Source organism: Sorex araneus, chromosome 3 (genome assembly GCF_027595985.1).
Source record: "Sorex araneus isolate mSorAra2 chromosome 3, mSorAra2.pri, whole genome shotgun sequence".
Lineage (NCBI taxonomy): Eukaryota > Metazoa > Chordata > Mammalia > Eulipotyphla > Soricidae > Sorex > Sorex araneus.
The window spans coordinates 32,007,387-32,026,639 of NC_073304.1; the positions used below are offsets into that span (position 1 = coordinate 32,007,387).

Below are 19,253 nucleotides of genomic sequence, written 5' to 3' on the forward strand. Positions count from 1 at the left end.
TTTATTTGCTAATTGACTGGTCTAGCTTTGGATTTTAAAGCTAAAGAAATCATTCCATCCTTTATTGAAATACCGCATGAATCTCCCTCTTTGTTCTATGGAGTTAGACACAATAAACCAGTGAAACTTGAATTTACACAACAATGGTTGTGCCACTAATGACCTTCCAAATGCCACTAATACCCTCCATGTTCTGCTTCTCAGTTGGATCCAAGCTGTCAGTGCATTCCGAGACCACCGGCCTCCCTCTGACACTGGAGCAGCCCCTTCCTCCCACCCCGTGCCCACGCCTGCCCCTAGGTGCCCCCATCTCTCCCCGAATTCATTTCTGAATCACTCTTTGGAGACCCCCAATTCCTTTACACCTATTCTTTTTATTTGGTGGACAATACTTTATTCGACAATATTCCTTCCTATAATTACAAATCCTGTTAGTCATCCTCCTCCTCTCCCCAGGGGGATTGTGGGCTTTAATTAATTAATGTGGTTAAACCGCTTTGAGGTGCCTAGTTGAAAGGTGCTATATAAGTGCAAATTATTATTATTATGGCTGTTGACATCCACGGCTGCAAAGCCTTCAGCCCCATGCATCTTGAGACCTGAACAAAGGCCTCTTCGTCTTCACTGTCCCTGCCCAGTGGCTCAGTGGTACAGGGGCAAATCTGTTACCATCTCAACAGCAATCAACTAATTAATCCCCATTATGCTGGCTTCCGTTTCCTTCTTCCAAGCAGCAAGGTCCTGTTTCATTTCACAAATCACGTCTCCGTCAGCTTTAGACAAAGGTCATAGTGTCCCTATGGCCTCTGTTGGCCTAAAGGAAAAAAAAATGAGAGGAAGAGGAAAAAAAATGAGAAAAAACTCGAAAACATAAAATCTTATTGTCATGACATGCATTAACTTCTCACAAAGCTCCCCCTTCCCATGGCAGTTCTCTTACATACACACCAAGTATTCAAAGACTGGTAAGCCAGAGACACTTCGAAACAGTACAGTCTAGCAACCCTGGATGGACAGCCCACAACGATAGACAAAAGGGGAGTGTTTCTGGGCTGGGTAGTAAGAGGTCACCCAGAGAGAGAATGGGGGGGTTCCTTCTTCAGCTTCCTCTTCTACCCCTAGGTTTCTCCTGAGAAAGCCAGCTGTCATCTGTAGCCAGGAAGCCTTCACAAAGGCAGGGAAGCATGATTTAGATGTTTTGTGCTACACCTAGCACAGCCTGGCCCATAACAAATGCCAGCACTTCCACTAGGCTGGCCGCCATTGAAAGCAGCCCTGTAGGGGAGATGTGGCCTCTCGAAGGGACGCTGCTGACCAAAATGCTCCTTACAAGGTTTTGCCTCAGACCCTTTGTTAGTGTGGCCGTGGGCGAACCTCAGGGGGTCATGTCTTCATCTGCGTCCATTTATCCTCCCTATTGAAGGGCTCCTTCGGGACATCGGTCAGTCTCTGTGGGAAGTGATTTGGAGAGCAACAAAAGAACTTGGGCTCTTTGGGGGGGCCTTCAGAATTCAGTAAACATCTGGACACGGAAGGCCAGGTTCTCAAGCAGTCTAGCTGGGAAGATGTCAAAAGAGAGAAAGAGCTGTGCATGCAAGGCAAGCTCTAAGTTCTGTGGTGACATTTGTTGTAGAAAAACACAGACGCCCCAGTAGGTAGATAGGAAGATTTTTCAAAAGCTTCCCCATTTGTCTGCCTTTGTGAGTGTAGCACACTGTCAGTTCTCAGGGCCTGTATGAGGAAACAGAAATTGTGCAAGATTAGGGAGCCGCATGTGAGGGACGTTCCAACTGTGCATGTCCATGAATAACCTCAGGTTGCAGAAGCCTGTCCCGGGACTTGATGGTTAGTGAATGATTCTGGAACTTTCGAGGTTTGTCCAGCACTTTCTGGTCCAGGTGACTTGTTAGATTTTCACCAAGAGCACCTATTCATTGACAAAAGAACTGATGTACCAACGCCGAGTAGTGATTTATACTCAATTCCACGTTGAAACCCAGAATCTGAACTCTTGACTCTCAACATACTCTTTATTGTTGTATCAATCCATTCAGAATCCATTAGTCAGCATGAGTCACATGGCACTACTCAGCATTTCCCTATGGACCCAAATCTGTCCTCAAACAACAAAAGAAACTGGCCTCTCTCAAGAGATAGTGAAATGCCATTTCCTCCTGGTTCAGCAACAGATGCCCAGCTCAAGTCCTGCAGGTCCACTGGATTCTGAGGAATCATTCTGCATCTTTCTCTCTGGAATGAATCTCTCCCTCTTCTTTGTTCTTCCCTACTCCACCACTTGAACCTTGATACTAGATTTTGCATTTTACCTTTGGTTAAACTTATTTTGAGGTAACTAGATTTTTTTTTTTGAAGTAAGCATATTTTATTTAGAGGTTTTTTTTTAAGGGAAGGAGGAAGGGATAAATGGGAGAGAGAAGAATAAGAGTAACGCGCTCAAGAGAGAACACGGGCTTTTCTAAGGGTGGAGAGAGCCGAGGTAACTAGATTTTAAGCTACCAACAGAAAGGAACCACTATCCCCCCACCAACTCACACCCCCTGAGCATTGTAGATTGCACACAATGGACGTGCAACAGACACCTTATAAACCAAACTCACTGGAACAAAGTTGGTCATATTCCAGAGAGAACACAATATCGTTTTAGAAGAGGTTTTCCAAGAAAATCAACAACCGATTTAACATTTTCACAAACGCAAATTGTTTCCCTGGCAAAATTAGCCAAATGGATTCCTAAAAGAGTTTGGATCTACTCCCAAATTCAGAATAAAATCTTCTCTATCACGTTCTTTAATGGACATCTGCTCATATTTTTTTAAATGTGGAGGCAGAAAAAAACATCTTGGAAAAAAAAAGTATTCAGTCTATGAGTTTGGATAAAATTTATTTTCTGTCCCATGCTGCAGCACTTGAAACTTATGGTTAAGTATCTTGCTTGTCTAGTCATAATACCAGAAAACATACTGAAACTTCTGCTTGAGAGAGAATTTGTTTTCAGTGGGAGACCAAGATTTCAGGTTGTTTATTCTTGGAGAAATGTGATATCGCTCTCCTTTGCTCTAACCTCTTTATCATCGAGGGCCCTATAGTATTAACAGTATTTTAAACACACGACTTTTCTTATATTTCAAGTAACTCTTTTTGCAAGGAGCCTGTCCCAGGACCTGTACAATTCCAGCTGTGGTCTGCTTTCTACTCTCTTCAACTGGCTCCACTGAAGATGATGTTTTCCCAAATGATGTTTCACCCACTTTCATGCTAACTACCTCAAAAACTTTCAGTGGGTACATGGCTACACAGATTATAATGATATTTTTCAAGCTGTCTTTCCAAGTATCAATACTTGGTTGGCAAATCTAACATAAGCAGAAATAAGTATGCAAGTTCTGGTCAATATTCTTAAGGAATATTTTCTTTCACCACCATTTTCTATTCCCCCACGGATCCTACTGCAAGCTACTTTGGACCATGACAACTAGGACAATGTCCCTAGCATCAAGATAAGACACTGAATAAACCCAGGGGACAGAGTTGCTACACTAGCTCTGGTAGCATTCCTCTGCGATGTGATGCGTAAACGCAGTATGCCTTTATCTTTTATGTCACTGTTCATAAGTGTGATTCTACACAATCAGAGTTATAACACAATTACAATTACAAAGTTTCTCAGGAACTGCTCTATTACAGTGACTGGTACATCTTAGTATAGAATGTCAAGACTCAGGGTGGGGCATTGCCATGAAAGCTCATGGAGACTCAGATACAAATTGTCACATGGCTATCAAGGACAATAGAAGAAGAGAGGCACAAATCCATTTCTGATTGAAATTTTTGATTTCCAATACTCATTTTACTCAGCCCACGCTGAGTACTTGAAAGGGTAACACACTCAAATTTGAGGCTGTGAACAGCACACTGGCATTCTGAAACTTAGGGTTCTCACCTGAAAATATGGCTGATGGGCAAAATGAAAATCTCTTTTTCTCATAAGTATGTATAATTACTTCTAAAAGGAGTAAAGTAGCTTTAGTCAGTCACTTAAGTATAAACTTGGACACTGTGTTGATGACCCCTACAGAGACTATAAAGAGTTTATATCTGAAACCAGAGATGAAAAGAAGTATCCACAAAGAATGAATAAAAGGATCATCCAAGTAAGCATGAAAATATATGTAACTATACATGGCTGCATTGGAAATGTTCCACTACCTATAGAAAAAGTGGGAATTGGTGAAGTTCTTTATTTACTTATTTGGTTTTTATTTTGGGGGGAGGCAGCACCTCTGTGATGTTCAGGGATTGTTCATGCCTCCGCACTCAAGAATTACTCCTGATTATAATCTGGGGACCATATGGATGCCAGAGATTGAACCTCGGTTTGCTGTGTGCAAAGCCAGTCCCCTACCTGCTGTACTATCGCTTTGACCTTGGTGAAGCTCATTAGAGAGTAATTTGGTAATATATAGCAAAGACAAAATGTGCATACCTTCTGACCCCTCATTGACTGTTTGATCTACACTCAAGTACTCACACTTCATACCAAAAGACATGTGCAATTCACTTATGGATCCATTAAGTTAACAAATCATTTGAACTTTACTTTAATTGGGGAATGGTTAATATGTGGCATATTCATACAATGGATATGGAAACCTCAATTAGAGTGAAAGGATATGATATTTGTATATCAATAAAAATAGGTTGCAAAAACAAAACACTAAGTGACAGAAGCAAATTGTGTAATGAGGTGAACAATAAACCATTTAACAAACATGACATGCATGCAAAACAAATCATTACATTTGGATTTCTATATATTATAAGTGGTTTTTTAGAATGGAGATGGGGTAGGGACGGGACAGAGGGGGAATCTCACAGGGCTCTTTTGCTTCTCTGCGTAAGTGTGACACAGGTGGGAGGATCTAGAGAAAGGTCACTATCACTATCACTGTCATCCATTGCTCATCGATTTGCTCGAGTGGGCACCAGTAACGTCTCCATTGTGAGATTTGTTGTTACTGTTTTTGACATATTGAATACGCCACGGCTAGCTTGCCAGGCTCTTCGAGAGGGACAGAAGAATCGAACCCAGGTAGGCCATGTGCAAGAAAAACACCCTACCCGCTGTGCTATTGCTCCAGCCCTAGAGAAAGGTACAAAAGAGTTTTGGACTTTGTTATATTTTCTTCCTGTAATTAAAAAAAAATCTAAGGCAAATATGACACAATTTAAGTATTTGTTAATTTTGGATATTGGATCAGTGGGATTTCTTTGATTATTTTCTGTACTGTTTTTTATTCAAGACTCCCCCCACCACAGTGAAAATAAAATTTCTCTTTGAGTCAAACACCCAGAGTAAAGGAAATAAACAAAGCCAAAGACCAGTGTGGGAAGTTGCTATGAAGGCAGGGGAATGAGGTAGATGTTAAAACTGAGAGATCTGGGCAGCTGGGAATTCCTCCTCTCACATCCACTGCAAAGACAACCCAATGGCAGGAGGAAGCAGCAAAGGGCAGCATGTTGGTCTAGAGGCACTTGCTGAGGCCACTGTGCACCAGGGGGCCTGGGGACAGTGCAGCAGGCCTGGGGATCTTCCCCTCCGTGAACCTGAGGGAGGATTTAGTGTACTCTGCTCCACTGAATCCCAGCGCTCTCTGCCCAGGTTCCCACAAGAATGCCCCACTGCGTCAGGTGTGTGTGGTATTTATCATGCAGACATCTCCATACCTGGATGGAAGATCTTAGACTGAGAATCTTTTGGGTCACTGTGAGTCCACAGTCAGAAAACATTTAGATGGGTAACTGATTCAGACTGAAATCTGATGAACCCAGATGGCGGAACTTGGAGGCATAAGAATTTTCAATAAGTCATCCATTCAGTTCAGTGACTAAGTAAATGGGATGAAAGTGCCTGAGCCAAATCTGTGAGGAGAAACAGATCTGTGTCGTTCCAAAAGGGCTTCAGTGGGTGACCCAATGACCAGTCCTGATTTTATCAGAAAGGTGAGTTACCTAGCCCGGAGCTCCCAAACTATCATGATTTCTTCATTTCTGTCGTTTTCTATGTCCCTATACAAGTTTGTTGGAGAAAGAGGAAAAATCATTCCCAATGTCTACTTTAGGGTGTTCTGGTCACTCGTGAGGTACCTAGCCCCTTCCCAAGATTTATCCTGCTTATTATATCCTGTAAAGGGCAGTTCCACAAAATCATGAGAAAGATTGGGTCCAACTGAGCAACTTATCTTCTACTCAAAACAGCCCGGCATGTTTTTTTTTTTTCTTTTTGGGTCACACCCGGCGATGCACAGGGGTCACTCCTGGCTCTGCACTCAGGAATTACCCCTGGCGGTGCTCAGGGGACCATATGGGATGCTGGGATTCGAACCCGGGTCAGCCGTGTGCAAGGCAAATGCCCTACCCGCTGTGCTATCGCTCCAGCCCCTTGGCATATTTTTCAACTGCTCCTAGAAGGGGAAAAAGGAGTTGGGCAAAGGGAGAGTGAGCAGGGAGCATCCCCGATCAATTCTCTTCCTTCCCTCGGGCCAGCCCCTGCTTTAGGACCTGCTTCCTTCTCAAGCCCACAGACCTGCAGAGTCAGGAGCTCCCTCTCTCCTCAGCCCCCGTGGGGAGCCAGACCTCTCTCTTGCAGCAACACCAGCAATTCCCAGCTTTGCTCAAGGACAGAGTTTTAATCCTGACCTAGACCAGAGGCCTCTGGCTCCCCCGAAGCGCTCAGATTTAGGGATGATTGAGACATTGACTATAGCAGATGAGGTTCAACTTGGAATTCACAGGGAACTCTCCTGGCCCTTCTGGTGAATCAGAGTGAGTTGAACCTCTACTCTCCTGCCCAGGGGTCACTGGGGCTGGGCATTCATGGTCCACTTTAGGGACCCAAGGGGATAATCGAGGAATGGAATCCTGCCCACCCCCCTTCACCTTTCCCTCTCAGCTGCCCAGAAGAGCTGAATTCTCCCTCTGCCCGAGACCATCCCCCTCCTCTGCCCTCCCTTCCCCCCCACCCCACCCCCAACATACACCTGAGCTCAAGCTCTTACAGGTGAGTGACTGAGAGAGAACACTCTCCAAATCTCTCAGGGTCTTGGGGGCAATCCTAAGAAGCTAGAATTCCCTTAGAGGTGACTGGTGTGTGACAAAGACAAGGCATATGGTAATGGCCAAAGCCCTCGCCTCTTGAAGATGGTGGGGGGTTGGGTGTGGGGGGAGGCAGACAGTTCTTTCTTTGACACCCCCCCTCCCCAAAGGAGCATAGTTCCGCTCTCTATTTTACTACAACAATAGCATGGACCAGCTCCTTCAAGTGTTTCACAAAGCAGCCTGAGAAATCTCTAACCAAGCCCCTGAGTCTTTCCAGCCTGCCGTTTCATTGTCCCTCCTGGGCCAGGGAACAAAGGGGTGGGAAGGCTAGAAGGCCCCCAGTCGCTGGCTGTTCTCAGTGTCCTAATCCTTTCGAACCTGTCAGAGGAATGGCCTGCAGAGCTGGTAAATAGGGTTTCTCCTGCACCTTTTATTCGGCCCCTCTGCTTATGCACTCTGGAGCCCTTCAGGTATTACAAATCCTCCGGGTTAGGGACAAGCAGGCCTGTTGGGATCTGGGGGTTTGCTAAGAGGATAAAAGCCCTGGGGGGATCATTCCCACATTCACTGAGCACACCCCTCCCCCACGGGCAGCCCGTTTGGACAGTTCTTTCCCACCATGCCATACTCCAGGCTCTGTGGCAAAAACTCTGTGTCCAGCCCCAAGTGGTTTCTGGCAGCTTCTCTTATAGCTGACACACAGGCACTGCACTCCGTCTTCCAGGCCCACCCCCCTAGTCTCTGTGCCCCCTGAGCCATAGACTGTATTTCCCTCCTGGAGCGTGCCACCTTCATACCGCCTTGGGGCTCTCATGCCAGAGCAACTCCTTGTACAAGGAAAGCTTCTTAGCTTTGATTGCTGGAACCTTCCCAAGGTTACCCCCCAGGGATCAAAGGTTTCTTTGCTAGATGCCTGGAGAATTGTGCAGGTGTTTTTTAGCTCAGTCATCTGGTAAGAGTGGGGGTGGAGGGGGAAGGAAGCTTTTTTGTTCTAGTGTGTAGAGTTCTCGGGTCCAACGCTATGAGCTACATGAAGGATAAGAACACCGGCTCCTAGGAGAATGATATAAAGCTGATGTGGGAAAGTCTCAAGGGAACACCCAGGACACTGGCTATACTCCAATACTCTAAGTCAGAATATCATTTCAGCCTGCATGCAGTCTCCGCATACAAACTCATAATGCACATACGTGTCCACACAGAGCCACACATAAATCCTTTGTGAAACAACATGACATGTGAGAAATAATCTGAGATTTTCTACTGTTCTCTACATTATTATTATTATTATTATTATTATTATTATTATTATTATTATGTATTTTTACAAATGTTAATTGAGATCCTTTGATTTAATGCCATGGTCCAGCAATGGACTGCCATGCTGGTGCAATGTCCTGTGACAAGGTCAACATTTTCAGGTTCAAGTACAAGAAACCAGGGTACCAGAGAGTTCCCCAAGATCACACTTGAGCTACAAATGAAATCTAAGGGGTCCCCCCAATAAAGGAGGGAGCCTCATTTTTCTGAGGAGCAGAGATCTACTTTTGTTCCCCCAAAGTCTGAAGGCATGTAGCTAGAGCAAAGAGTACTTAGACTCTGTCTTCCATGGCATTAAAGGGACTGGAGGGTTCTGCTGTCTCTAGAAAATTTCTGAGAGGGAGGAGCAGCTTGGGGGGAGAGAGGGTGGCATAAAGGGGAGAAGGGAGAAAACTGCTTTGAAAACAGTAGGTGAAGCACTACAGTCCCCCAGATATTGGTGTATGATAGTTGGGGTTACTGAATGAGTTAATTTTTTGAATTTTTCTCTTTTGGACACATAGTTCAGGTCAGCTTCCTTTCACAACCAACTTTTTTGGACTATTTTTCAACTTTTTCTAATGGTCTTTCTTAACATTTTTTTAAACCTTTTTTCCATTCATTATATTTCCTGTTTCTGCTTTTCTCAAAACAACTTCCTTTTTCCTATCAAAATCAGGATCTTAGCAATAAGAATAAACGTCAGAGAGGCAACTCTGCGAATCCTGTTCCCACAAATATTATTCAAAAGCTGATCAAATTAGATCAGGTCTAAAAATTCCTTTTACCAAATTTCCCAGTGATCAAAACATAGGCATTATATCAAGGTTCTCAATGCAAGCCAGCAGGGCAGAACCAACTATTTGCCTCCTGCAATTGTCTTACAATCTTTCACAGAATTTCTTACAATCTTCATCTACATTAGCTATTTACTAGACTTCTAATCTTTTAAGAAAGCCTCTAAAAATGAAGAGCCAAAAGCCACACGGTGCACTGGGTAAATAAAAGTCTAGCTTTCTGATTGCTTACTACTTATACACTCTTCGAGAGTCTGTAACAAAGGGCCCTGCTGTTTGCTTTGCTTAATCTGGTCTTCAAATCTCTGCTTCTTTGTCAGAAAACAATATTTGCAATTGTAAAAAAAATATTTACCAAGGAACTTGGATAGCATAAGTCAAAGGCTAAGAGCCAAGGGTCAGTAGTTCATACCCCAAATTTCCCTGGACCCAAGTTCCTGCTGGGGAGCTCAGCCGCATCAAACAAACAGGCAGTTTTCTGGGTCCATGAAGAGACAGACATTTCAGAAGGGCTAGTGAAGAGAAGGCTGTAGCCCACACTTAGTCAGGTGGATGAGCTCTCCAGCTGGTTCCCCAGAATTCCTGTGAGGTCTGCACAGTACAAACCAATGGGAGTATTCGAGGGCACTTTGGAGAGATGTGGCCTGTTTCACCAACCCAGGGAAACACTCCATTTACAGAGTCCTCAGTGGCAGATGCCCACTGCACGCACAGAAACAACAGCACATAGTTCCTCTGTGGCTCAGATGTTTCCTGGGCATCTCTGAGGTGGGGCTTCCTGCCTGAGTGTTGATCCAAGCCCTACTGGGTGGGGGGGAAGAGCCCTTTTTAATGCATAAGCAGTTTTGGACATCTGAGCCTATCGGCTGCTTTCAAGGGTGCTGGAATTTACCCTCACCGAGTCAGTTCTTTCCTGGATAAACCTGCCTTTGGACATCTTTCCTAAAAGCCAGAGTCCAGCATCTGGGTTTTCCTAGACTGCAACCTTCGGACACTCTAACCAGGGCTCCCTACCTTCAAGTCTCAAGCCTCAGTCACAGGTGTGGGACAGGAAGATCTGGTTCCCATTCAGGGTGTGAGCACTAGTAAAGGAGTAACCAGAAAGAAGTTAAGGAGGTGGACTCCATACAAAGTGCCCCCCAGGGTATGGTTCTGTTGGTTGTCCAGCCTGCTTGGTGGGGAAACTCTGAGGATGGCAGCTTCTCCCTAAAGGGACCAGAGACCCATCACTTGTGTCCTCACTCCAGGCATCTGGAAGACGGGGGCAATGGTGATTCCTGGCTTGCTTGGCTTTGTGGCTTCCTCAGTCTTTGTGTCTCATTTTGTTAGGCAATTTGGTAATTTTCCTTTAGTCCCATTTGCCTTCTGTCAAATTCTTGCCACCATGGCCAATCTCTTTGGTTCCATCAATGGAAAATATCAGTGGCCATTTTATCCAGCCTTTGATTCTTTCCTGGGGTAGCTTCTATCAGAAGCATGACTGTCATTATTACCACATTGCAAAGTTCTGAGTGTATTAGTCTAAAGAAGCGGCTTAATCCAAAGATCTTACCTTGAAGAACCAGGCCTTCTCTCTTGATGGTGTAGCCAAATGAGGTGAAGGGGGCCAGAGGAGATTTGGCAATGAGAATCTGCACAGAGAACATAATTCCAGGAGTCACTCACAGGAAACAGCAGAACAGATCCTCTATTCACCCCCTTCTTAACTTTAAGACAAGGAGGTAAAAGCTAGTACACCTTACGTTTATTGAATTTTTACTTCTTTCAGAATCAAATCAGTTATTTCTTCAAAATGATCGCTTTGGAATACTTACATTTATTTTCTGTTACTGAATGTCACATTCATTTTTTTGTTTGTGTGTTTGTTTTGGAAGATGGGCACACCTAGCTATGCTCAAGATTTTATTCTGGCTCTGCACTCAGGGATCACTCTTAGATGGTCTCCTCAAGGAAGCCATATGAGGTGCCACAGACTGAAACAAGGTTGGCTGCATGCAGGGCAAACACCCTACTTACTGTGCTGTGGCTCCAGCCTCTGAAGGTCACATTCTTAAATCAGTTCTTCTAAGAAATGCTTCATTATTCTGACACAGGCTTAAACTGCTACTTTCCTAGGACAACTCTCACCTGACTCTCTAATTCTATTCAGAAATTTAAACGTTTTACTAAAAAAAGCCTAGAAATCCATAAAAAATTAACATTTACCAGAATTTTAAACACTAAGAGTAATTTGCTAAAGGCAAAGCAACAGGGAAGTTGCTTTGTTGGCACCAACATTTTCCCCAGTCTGCGCATCTTTTATTTATTTATTTATTTATTTATTTATAATTTATTTATTTTTAATTAGTGAATCACCGTGAGGGTGCAGTCAGTCTGCGCATCTTGACTATGTGACTCCATCTCCTCTCACAAAGGTGGGCCGTTATTTTTCATGGCCCTTGGCTGACAGATTGGGTCAGTTCTCAGCCCAGGCCTCCAAAAGCCTGCCATGTCTCTACTTGCTCTCTGGTGCTCCTATCGCTGAGAAAAAAGTAAAGCCAGGACTATCTTTTATCTGTGGAAGGATTAATGACAAGAAGCAGAGCTGGTGACTAAGCAGCTGACCTCTTGTGAGCCCCACACACAATATTATTAAGTGCTTATTACTGATAAATAGAATATATTACTGTTAAATGCTTATTACTTACTATAAAATCTTTAGGGATTCTGACTTATTGTCACTAAAGCATTATTTCAGCAAAAGTTGACCAATACAAGTGACCCTTCTTTCCCCACAAAATATCCAAGGTATTTTGAGCAAAGCTATTTCCCTGAGAAGATACCTATTTTAAGAGGTTTGGTCATTGCTTCATTTAAAAAGTATCATTAATTCACGTCACTCTCCATAGGGCTCAAAAGCACCAGTAAGCACTGTGTTTTATAGAATTTCTCCTGAAGGAGGATGAATATTTTAATGGTATATTGTTTTTTAAGTTAATGTTCTATAGGTTAACATCATCAGAAATGGTGACAGTCTGACCACTAGGTGTTTTGGGAGGCATGGGAGAAAGAGATAACTTCACATAATTAAAAGGCTTACATTTACAAATATTTATAAACTCTCAACTATGAGAAATAGTGCTTTCATGTTTTCAAAAGATCAGAGGTCTTATTCATGAGTTAAGACATTTCCACTACCCAGCCAGCTGCTGATGGCCAGGCCTGCCATTTTCTCTTTAGAACCATATTTCAACATTTCTCTCAATCTTTTGCAACTAGTTATGGCCCTGTGACAAAGATTTGTATGACAAAATATGAGTTCAAGTGATGGGCTGAACTTCCAGGTTGTTTTCCTAAGAAAATCATGTATTCCTCACTTCCCTTTCTCCAACACCCAAGGGCAAGAGCCAGCCTCAGCCTCATGGATTGTGGAGGGAAGGGATGGGGTGGAGAGGGTGGGGGGTGAGGTGGGGAGGACAAATCAAGTTGGGAGACAGAAGCTAGATCACCTCATAAAAGTATCCATGAATCCCATGTAGGGTGATCTGACTACCTCAGGATAGGAACACTTGTCTGAAGCACCATATTTTGAACACCTTAGGCCACACAATGGGGTAGCCTGAATTCTAAATATACCCTTGGCTCCGGATAAGCTAACCTTAATGAACTTCAATTTCCTCACATGTAAAATGAGGATAACTACATCCACCAAATGATATTGTTGGGAGGACTAAATTAAGGGTAGAAAAATGCCTGTCATTGTGTCAAATCAACAAGCACATTCCACTGCATGTTTCCCAAAGACCCCTTCACAGGCTCATCAGAGATCAGTATGTTTTGCTTTTACAGCTGCTATAATGCTATCTAGACAAATTTGCTCATCATTCTCAGAGCTAACAAGGGGATGCTTAGATGGAACGCTGCCTTCTTCTCATCAGGAACCTCTCACCTGAAAATTCAAGTGGCTCCTTTTCTCTTTTTCTGGCTGAGATGCTTGGGGATGGTAGAACGAGGAGAAGTTTATGGATAGGATTCCCCCCACCCCGTGCCCCCAGTAGGGGAATGGCAAGCTCAGAGAGGGCAGTGCTGCTCAAACCTTAATGTCAGTATGAGTCATCTGTAGGTCCTGTGCACTACAGATTGGGACCTGGTAGATTTTGGGTGGGACTGAGAGTTTGCGCTCTAACAAGCCCCCACGATATGCTACAGCCCACAGATCATATTTTGAATGCTGGCCTCTAGGAAATTAGCCTGATTGAAGAGTCTGAAATGAAAATGCAAGAGCTCAGCAGAGTTCTGGAGCCTGTAAGGAGGTTACTGTGATAATTCAGGAGAGAGATGATCCCTAAAACAAAGCAGTGTCTGGAAAAAATGGAAAAAAGAAAATGCACAAACTAAATAGAAACTCTTATGCTGAAATAGCAGTAAAAAAACAAACATATTCCAATCTTCAGATCCTTATTGTCCATATAAAGCAACTGAATGTGACACCAAAAGCACATACATAAGTAGCAACTGGTAGAGACTATATTTTTGAAAATTTTATTACCAATTATCTGACAGACCACAAACCTGAGCTCAAAGGCAGTAACACTAGCTCCATCAGCTGACTGTTCCCCTCCCAGGGAGCACCTGCCTATTCTCTGATCAAGACTTGAGCCCTGGCAAGAAGGACCTCACCAGGAGCAAAGCTTCTGAAACTGTGGCTCAGTGATCCCTACATGGGATTGTCTAATGTGAATGTCACTGTCACTGTCACTGTCATCCCGTTGCTCATCGATTTGTTCGAGCGGGCACCAGTAACATCTTACATTGTGAGACTTATTGTTACTGTTTTTGGCATATCAAATATGCCACGGGTAGCTTGCCAGGCTCTGCCGTGGAACGTGAATGTAGAGGGCATAAACATTTTGAGAGAGAATAAAAGCGCCTGCCATAGATGAAGGCTGAGGGTGGTGTGGGGGGTGATAGGGGGGAAACTGGGGGCACTGGTGCTGGGAAATGTACACTGGTGGTGGGATAGGTGCTGGGATACTGTATGACTGAAACCTAATCATGAATAGCTTTATAAGGGTCTATAACACAGTGATTCAATAAAAAAAATCTTTCAATATTTTTTTGTTATAAGGTGAATTTCTTTCAACATAGTAGGGGAAAAACAATGGTTAACATCATCAGAATGAAAGATTTTGTCTATAAACATGAGCTGACGTAGGTGGTGGTGGGAGTTGGGGTCCTGGGATAGTGGTAGAGCGAATCGGGCACTCTGGTGATGGGTGTGGTATTGGAATAATGGATCCACAAAAAAGTCTAATTAACAGACAGTATTGTAAATTCCAGTACCAAAACAAAAATGGTTTAAAAATAATAAATTAAATGAATTTCTTTCTGAAATTTTGGTAGTATATATTTGATTGCTTTTATCACTTGTCATCCCGTTGATCTTCGATTTGCTTAAGCAGGCTCCAGTAACGTTTCCATTTGTGCCTGTCGCATGCTAATGTAGCCCAATGGTATCTGCTCACTCCAGGAATACGAAGAGCCTCAAACTGTTCGTTCAGGGTTTTGATGAAGATGTCTGACCATCTTGTAGGTGGGCGGCCATGTGGTCTTTTGACATCCCGTGGAATCCAGTCGGTAACAGCTCTAGTCCAGCAGTCATCTCTAAATCTCATTATATGTCCAGCCCATCTGATTTTTGATGCCTTGGCAAACGAGACAGCGTCCCTGATTCTTTTTTTTAAAAATTTTTTATTAGAGAATCACTGTGATGTACAGTTACAAACTTACAAACTTTTGTGTTTGCATTTCACTCATACAGTGATCCTTTACCCATCCCTCCACCAGTGCCCATTCACCTCCACCAATGATCCCAGTATCCCTCTCACCACCCCCACCCCATCCCCCACCACCCCACTCTGTGTCTGCAGCGTCCCTGATTCTTGATCGTTGATGGAGGTTGGAACTCCGGATTCCTTCTCTCACTTGAGTGAAATGTGATACTTCAAGCATAGCTCTTTCGATTCCTCTTTGGGATACCTGAATAGCATTCTCATCCTGTTTTCGTAGGGCCCAGGTCTCGGAGGCGTACGTTAGTGCAGGAGGAATGGTGGAGTCAAAAGGATGTGCCTGGAGCCGGAGGTTCTTCATCCTCTTAACCACTTCTTCAACGGTGTTCCACGCTGCTCTCTTCCTCCTGCGCAGTTCTGGTGCCAAGTCATTTCTCATGTTGAGTTCTCGACCCAGGCACACATAGCTGCTGCATTCAGAGATGTTTGTTCCATTGAGAGCAATGGAATGACAGGGACTTGTTCATTTTTCATGAACATTGTTTCGGTGAGATTCAGCTGCAGTCCGACCTTTCCACACTTGTGGTCAAAGTTGGCCAGCATTTGTGCCACTTGGCTAATGTTTGGTGTTATTAGAATGATGTCATTAGTGAAGCGGAGGTGGTGTAGTTGCCGACTGTCTATCTTCACTCCCATTCCTTCCCATTCCAATCATCTCATGACATTTTCAAGGGTGGCATTGAAGAGTTTTGGTGAAATGCTATCACCCTGACGAATCACTATCTTTACGTCACTGATCACTTCCTTGTAAAATGGTGAGATTCTGGTGGTGAATCCATAATAAAGATCGCTGAGGATTTTGATGTACTGGGTTTGAACTCCCTGTTTGGCTAAGGCGTTCAAACCCAGGGCTTCCATGACCACTTCAGTCTCAATAGAATCAAAGTCCTTCTTTAAATCGATGAACGTTAGACAGAGCGGCATCTTGAACTCTCGAGAAACTTCAATGAGCTTGGTCACTGTGTGGATATGATGGATCATGCTGAATCCTTTTTGGAGCCCGGCTTGCTCGTATGGTTGTCCTTCATCTAGTGTTCTGCCTATTCTATTCAGGATGACTCGAGTGAACAACTTGTAGACGACGGACAACAGGCAGATTGGGCGATAGTTGCTGATGTCGTGGATGTCTCCCTTCTTGTACAACGTAATGGTCCTGCTGGTTTCCCATTGGGACGGAACCTTGCATATGGACAGGTAGCATATGAAGAGCCAAGCCAGTGTATTGATGAGTACTGGTGGCAGATTTTTCAGGTGTTTGGGTCTGACCTTCTCTGGATCAGGTGCTGTATGCATCTTTACTGACGAAATGGCGTGTTGGATTTTGGAAGGGAGGACGTTGGGAACGACATATCCATCCTGCGGAATTTTGTATGTGGACAGGTGGACATGGCTGTCGAAGAGATCCAAGTAGAAGTCATGAATAATCCTCTCCATTGCCCTTCTGGAAGATGTGATAGATCCATCAGGACGTCGGAGGGCAGTCATCTTGGTCTTTTAGTTGTTGACGGACAGGTGAGTGTTGCGAATACTTTTCCCGGCTTCTGCTGCATCAGCCAACACTGTTGCTCTTCTCTCTTTGAGGTCTTCCTTTATCGCTTCTCTGCACAGCTTTGCGAGCTCGGACATTAGCTTGTGATTGCCTGAGGCTCGTGCCAAACCACGTTGGCGAATGAGCTCGAGAGTTTCTGAAGACAGGCGTCTGTTTGTGGATTTCCCACTCTCGACATTCCTTGGCAGTCATGAAGGTGCTGAACCAGTCGATCGTATTCCAACGACAGCATCTTCCCACGTTGCCACAATAGTGCCAAAGAGCTCCCAGGTGATGATCATTCTGGGAGTTCCCTTCTTAAACTTAAACTTTGCAGACCTTTCTTCCCACTCTGTGAAGTACAATTTTGCATGAAGGAGATGGTGGTCTGATCCTGTTTGGAATTTTGGGACAACAGCGACATCGGTTAGGCAAACCTTCGATTGAATATGATGTAGTCAATTTCATTGTGGAACCGTCCACTGGGAGATTCCCATGTCCAATGTTTAGATTCGGTCTTCTGGAACTGTGAGTTACCATGGATGGTCTTGGTCAACATGATGAACTCAGACAATCTCTCACACTGCTTGTTCCATTGTAGGCCATGGGACCCAGTATGGAGTTCTTTGGGTGACCTTCTCAGACCTATCTTGGCATTAAAATCACCAACTATGATCTTGTAGAATGTGTGGTCTTCTTTATAGAAATTCTCCAGCTCCATGTAGAACTTCTCAATTTCTTCTTCATCATAATTGGATGCTGGTGCGTAGATGACGAAGATAAAAACTGCCGGCAGTGAGCCACATCTATTCAAGCGTAATTATCTGATTCGGGTTGTTAGGCATTTGAATGAATCAATGCTCATGGCCAAGTTCATGCTGACAAGGACACCGACGCCACCGATGCCTCTGTTGTCGCATGTTCCGAGGAACAGTTGTTCTCCAGTGTCAAAAATGGCGTGATGTGATCGATTACCGAAACAAGAAGGCAGTGATCACATCATGCCATATGTTTGACATGCATATATATATGTATATATATTTATATCTGGAGTTGCATAAAAAATTTCTCAGTCAAAAAGGGGTTGTGAGTGGAAAAAATTAAGAAACTGATCTTGAGTGACCTCACACCTGGAAGGAAATCTTGAGGTTTGGAGAGGTCACTGATTAATGTCCTGACCTTCTCAAGCAGACTTAAAAATGGCTCATCAAAAAGAAAATTCATGAGAGGTTAGAAAAAGGAAGCGATCAGTTATGTCAGGTAAATCCCACTTCCTTTTCTTGGAGGGAACTTCCAGAGAGATAGATCAGAGGGTTACCATGCACACAAAATATCTGTTTTCAGTAGATCATGTGAAAAATACTCAATATGTCTTCTAGATAAAATGAAGACAAATTAGATTGGTTACTAATACCACTGAGTAGGTTTTCAAGTGACCAAAACATCAATAGAAATCTGGTTAGGTATAGCAGCTTCTAGTTGAAGGTATTAGATTATAGCCTTAGTCTTGTCACATTTTATATTTTTTACTGATCTGGACAAGGACTCTGATGTATCCAACCACATTCCTATAACAAATATTGGATTAATCAGGAAAAGAATGAAAAAAATTGAGGAACTAAGGGAGTTTATATTCAACAAAGGCAAAAATAACAAAATAAATAAGTAAAATGTATGGTATGTTAGATAATTATAACTGAAGTGTATTGAGTTGGAGGAGTTGGAGGATGCCAATTTTAAATAGAAAGCAAAGATAGTCTCAGTGAAAAGGTGACATCTGGGGGCTGGAGTGATAGTACAGCAGGTATGACACTTGACTTGCAAGTGGCCAATGGTGTTTGATCCAGCACCACATATGATCTCCCAAGCCTCATCAGGAGTGATCTCTGAGCAAAGAGCCAGAAGTAAGCCTTGAGCACCACTGTACATGGCCACAAAATAAGAAAAAATTTTAAAAAGTGACATTTGGACCTTGTGTATGATGCAATTAAACCCATTCTTGAGACACTGGAAATGGTAACAGGAGGCAAAAGTTTTCAACTAAGAATATATTAGAATAGAGAAGAGCAGAATCAAAACACACCTGAATTAACTTTATAACCTTGGGAGAATACTAGAGGTATTTTTAGGATGCAAAAATATTGGAATATACGTAAGGTTTTGCCTTTGAAAACAAGAGAGGGTCAATTATTGGTTACAAATCAAGGAAGATCATAAAGTTCAGAAGATAGATTAGGAGGTTTGCTAACAACAAATTAATATGAGTCAGTTGAGACATATTGACAAAAATCTAATGTGGTTTCTGGATATGTTCAGTATCTGGAACAAGGGCACAACGATTCTGCTCTTTTCTCTCAGCAAACCATTCATTGTGTGCAATGTGTTTGGATTGAATGACAAATTCTAAAATGACCAAAAAGAACAATTGGAGGAGAACCATGAAGTTGGTTAGATATCTAAAGACCACAAACACTTCACTTTTTTGTTTTGTTTTGCGGCCACACCTTATGATGATCAGAGCTTATTCCTGGCCCTACACTCTGGAATTATTCTCGCAATGCTCAGAGAACCATATGGAATGCCAGGGATCAAAACCGGGTCAGCCACATGCAAGGCATGAGTCTTACCCACTATACCGTCTCTCTAGCCCCTGACCACAAACACTTCAATGCCAACACAATGTCA

The 19,253-nt window shown here is 43.4% G+C and overlaps 1 protein-coding gene across 2 annotated transcripts in view; it reads right to left on the reverse strand.

Annotated features, from left to right (window-relative positions):
- Positions 1-387: 387 nt before the first annotated feature.
- The window catches only part of RAD51B (RAD51 paralog B), a 643,620-nt gene continuing 624,754 nt past the window's right edge, over positions 388-19,253 (reverse strand). For both annotated transcript variants that reach the window (XM_055132312.1, XM_004612334.2), the window contains exons 10-11: positions 10,765-10,843; positions 388-814 (exon numbers count right to left, since the gene is read on the reverse strand). In XM_055132312.1, coding sequence (XP_054988287.1) covers positions 798-814; positions 10,765-10,843 — 96 coding nt within the window. In that variant the 3' untranslated portion in view covers positions 388-797. The remainder of the gene's footprint in view (positions 815-10,764; positions 10,844-19,253) is intronic.